At 54.1% G+C, this 3,196-nt stretch overlaps 1 protein-coding gene across 1 annotated transcript; it reads right to left on the reverse strand.

The window, feature by feature from the left end:
* Positions 1-479: 479 nt before the first annotated feature.
* On the reverse strand, positions 480-1,708 carry LOC125530601 (heavy metal-associated isoprenylated plant protein 39-like). The gene is made up of 3 exons (XM_048694990.1): positions 1,483-1,708; positions 1,301-1,376; positions 480-1,187 (listed from the first exon to the last, which is right to left on the reverse strand). Exons 1-3 carry the CDS (start codon positions 1,486-1,488, stop codon positions 820-822), a joined length of 450 nt encoding a protein of 149 aa, XP_048550947.1. The 5' UTR covers positions 1,489-1,708; the 3' UTR covers positions 480-819.
* Positions 1,709-3,196: the final 1,488 nt, after the last annotated feature.

Genomic DNA, 3,196 nt, shown 5'->3' on the forward strand with positions numbered 1-3,196 from the left:
AAGCATTAGGTTTAGAAGAGTTACTCCTTGTGTGCAAAAAGGCCAAAGGCCACATGTTAAGTCACATAAACCCTTTACATCAAAGTTTTTGGGAGTGCAAAAGTTTTCTTCCTCATATATCCAACAACAGCGTGTTGAAAGTAAAACTCTGTGGCATACAACTACAACATTTTGGAGGCAGTGCCCCCCAAAAATAGAAAAACAGAAAAGGGATTTATATTTTCGAAGTTACAAGAAGGCACAATATTAGGCCTACACAATTAATATCAATATCAACGAGCCGTAACAATAGGGAGAATCTCAGCCACAACAGTCATCACACAACCATGCCAATCATAGTGCGATTTCGCATGATTCAGCTGAGCTGAATTTAATTACACTCCTATGACGCGAATCGCGATGGTTTTAGTGCTGATTTACACTCTTTTTTTGCCATCAGGAGAACAAACATAAGTACTTTTCAGACCACTTGGGCAGCGTTTTCTGAAATTCATACTATGAAAAGTTCTTTCTCTTTATAGTTCTTCTCAGTCTCGTGTACGCACTCTACAAGCTGATCAGGAGATGCATGTACACTGCATCCCGGCAGTCGACATCTTGCCAAAAATAAGCCGAACAGCACCTATCGATGCAACGCAACAGGTAATTACGCGGTGGCATATGTAAATGCAACGCACGCCGTCGATCGCTGCGGCTGGTAGGCTGATGAGTACAGCAACCACCAACCACCGGCAGCGGCGGCGGCGGCAGAGGAAGACAGGTAGGGTACACAGCGACGAAATGTACAGGGGATGGGCGGCGGCGGCGCGTCGGCGTCGTTCAGCAGATGACGCACGAGTTGGGGTCCTCCTCGGCGCTGTGGACGATGTAGCGCGGCTGCGGCGGCATCGGGTACCAGTAGGGCGGGCACACCGGCACGGCCGGCTTCTTGTCGCCGCCGTCCTTCTTGTCTCCGTCTTTCTTGTCGCCGCCGTCCTTCTTGTCGCCGTCCTTCTTGTCTCCGCCGGCCTTCTTGTCGCCGCCGCCGTCCTTCTTGTCGTCCTTCTTCTCCTCCTTAGCCGGGCCAACGGAGAAGATCTGCGCGCCCGGGAAGAGCTTGCGCAGCTTGGCGACGACGGCGACGGGGTCGACGGTGCCCACGATGGTCATCTTCTGCTCCTTCATGTCCACGCCCAGCTGGTCGATGCCTGAGGCGATCCAAATTCAGATATGGGTGAGAATCAGGGACTTGAATTCCGCCCATAATTTCTGCACGACGAAGCAGAGCAAGAGGAAACAGGGATGAGTGGTGAGCTGGTACCGTGGAGACCGGAGACGGCCTTGATCGCCTTGGCCTTGTGCCTGTCGTCGTTCACGTCCAGCTTCACCACGACTTTCTGAGGTCGGCACACAACAGAGACCAAATCAGTAAAACGCTGGAGCAAAACCAAGAGCCGCAAAAGGGAACCCAAATCAGCCCCCCAGCTCGACATCAGGACGCACCTTCATGGCGGCGAGCGAGCTGGGATGGTCCTTCAACGGCGGCGAACTGCTTCGGGCCAGCCGACGGCAACCCCGCAACGGGACAAGGCGGGGAGGGCGGAGGAAAATGGAACGGCCGGCGAGCGGAGTGTACTCTGTCTCTCTCTTCGTTGGATTCTGTGGCTACTGGCGACGGACAAATGGTGGATGGTTACTCGTAGTATATCTGGGCGGCAAGGGAGTGGGCGGCCACTGGTTCTATAGGCGCGCGGCCAGGCAGGGGCGGCACCGGACCGCGACCCGGCGTGGCTCGAGCAAGGCCGGGCGTTTGCGTTTACGTCGGGGCCAAGGAAGCCGCGACGAAGCACGCGCCTCGGGCTGAATCGCGTGGTGCTATCAAAAACCGGTGGATTATGCTGAAAAAACAAACGCCGTTGGATAACCGCACGGCGGCAAGACGTACGTCGTGATCATAAGATCGATTTGCTGCCTTAGTTAGAGCATTCAATGGCGCCTTAAACCATCCTCAAACGTCCGAACTAACAAACCAGTCTAGGATAAATAAAAAACCAACCTCACATGCGCCTAAAAAATAGTCTCAAACGACTGGACTGGCCAGCACCCATCGTATCTAGCCTAAATCAGGGACTGATATGGGGTGGCTCGTGCATGTCAGCCATGTCGGTCCCGGCTCATGCTACCGCACCTGACCTCACATATATTCGTCTCCATCCGCTCCCTGGACCAAACCCTATCTACTCCACTCCGCCCCGCAAACCCTCATCCGGCGATCTCCGGCATTCCCCGGTATGGCGGGCAGCGGATCTAACTCTGATTAGTCCGGATTCGTTGACTGGGGTGTCGTCCCGTGCAAGTTGGAAGAGGCAATGGCCGTCCGCGTTGCCCTCTGCAGCTCCTTGGAGGACTGCCTCCGACCGATGGCGGGATCTGTCCAACGTGAGTCCATTGCGTAGGCGTATCGGCCGGCACAGTGTCAATGCTGACCATGCTGACAACAAGAAAGATGATTGAAACAACAAGTTCGGCACAATTTGTCAAGAAACCCACTAGCTCTCGACCTCGACGAGACCAGAGGTCGAGAACCAATATCAGCATCCATCTTATGCGTGTTTGAAGAACGTCTTTGTAGTAAGCAAACATATAATCTTTTACAGCGAGTGAGACTTACAGTTGCATTGGTGCAACTGAAGCTGTTGCTGCCCTGAACTCCCCACTAGAACCTGAAGAATGGGAGGACATCAACATAGAGGTAGAAGCACATGGACTTGTGCTTCTCGTAGTTGACTTGCAGGGACAACACGTCCGAGTTCCGCACATTAGGGCCAACGCTTTTGGATATACGTTTGTAGTGTTCGGAAAGAATTCCTACCTTGGGGTGAAGAGCGCCACAACCACCACAGCCGAGGGAAAAGAAGTCAATGATGACGAGCTTGTTGCCGGTGTTGAGCAGGGAGTCAACGATGTCTTGCGTGGACTCGACCTCCCTAATGGCTGAGGTAGGCGCTCACCGCGTGGACGCCGATGTGAGGACCCTCTCACCGCTATAGTGGATCTCAGGTCGGCCGGCATTGTCATGCAGTTGATCTCCGGGCGACCGACGTCGTCCTGCGCGAGGCGTCGTCGGGTGGGCACTAGTCCCAGCCGGGGGAGGAGTGTGCAGAGGACTTGAAAGCGAGGGCGGGCGAAGGCTTTCACGCGATTTTTTTTACTGCAG

Source organism: Triticum urartu, unplaced genomic scaffold, assembly GCF_003073215.2.
Source record: "Triticum urartu cultivar G1812 unplaced genomic scaffold, Tu2.1 TuUngrouped_contig_6430, whole genome shotgun sequence".
NCBI lineage: Eukaryota > Viridiplantae > Streptophyta > Magnoliopsida > Poales > Poaceae > Triticum > Triticum urartu.

Coding starts and splice junctions, on each gene's coding strand:
- LOC125530601 (XM_048694990.1), bottom strand. Junction 1,188..1,300: donor GGCCGTCTCCGGTCTCCACG/GTACCAGCTCAC, acceptor GGATCGCCTCAG/GCATCGACCAGCTGGGCGTG.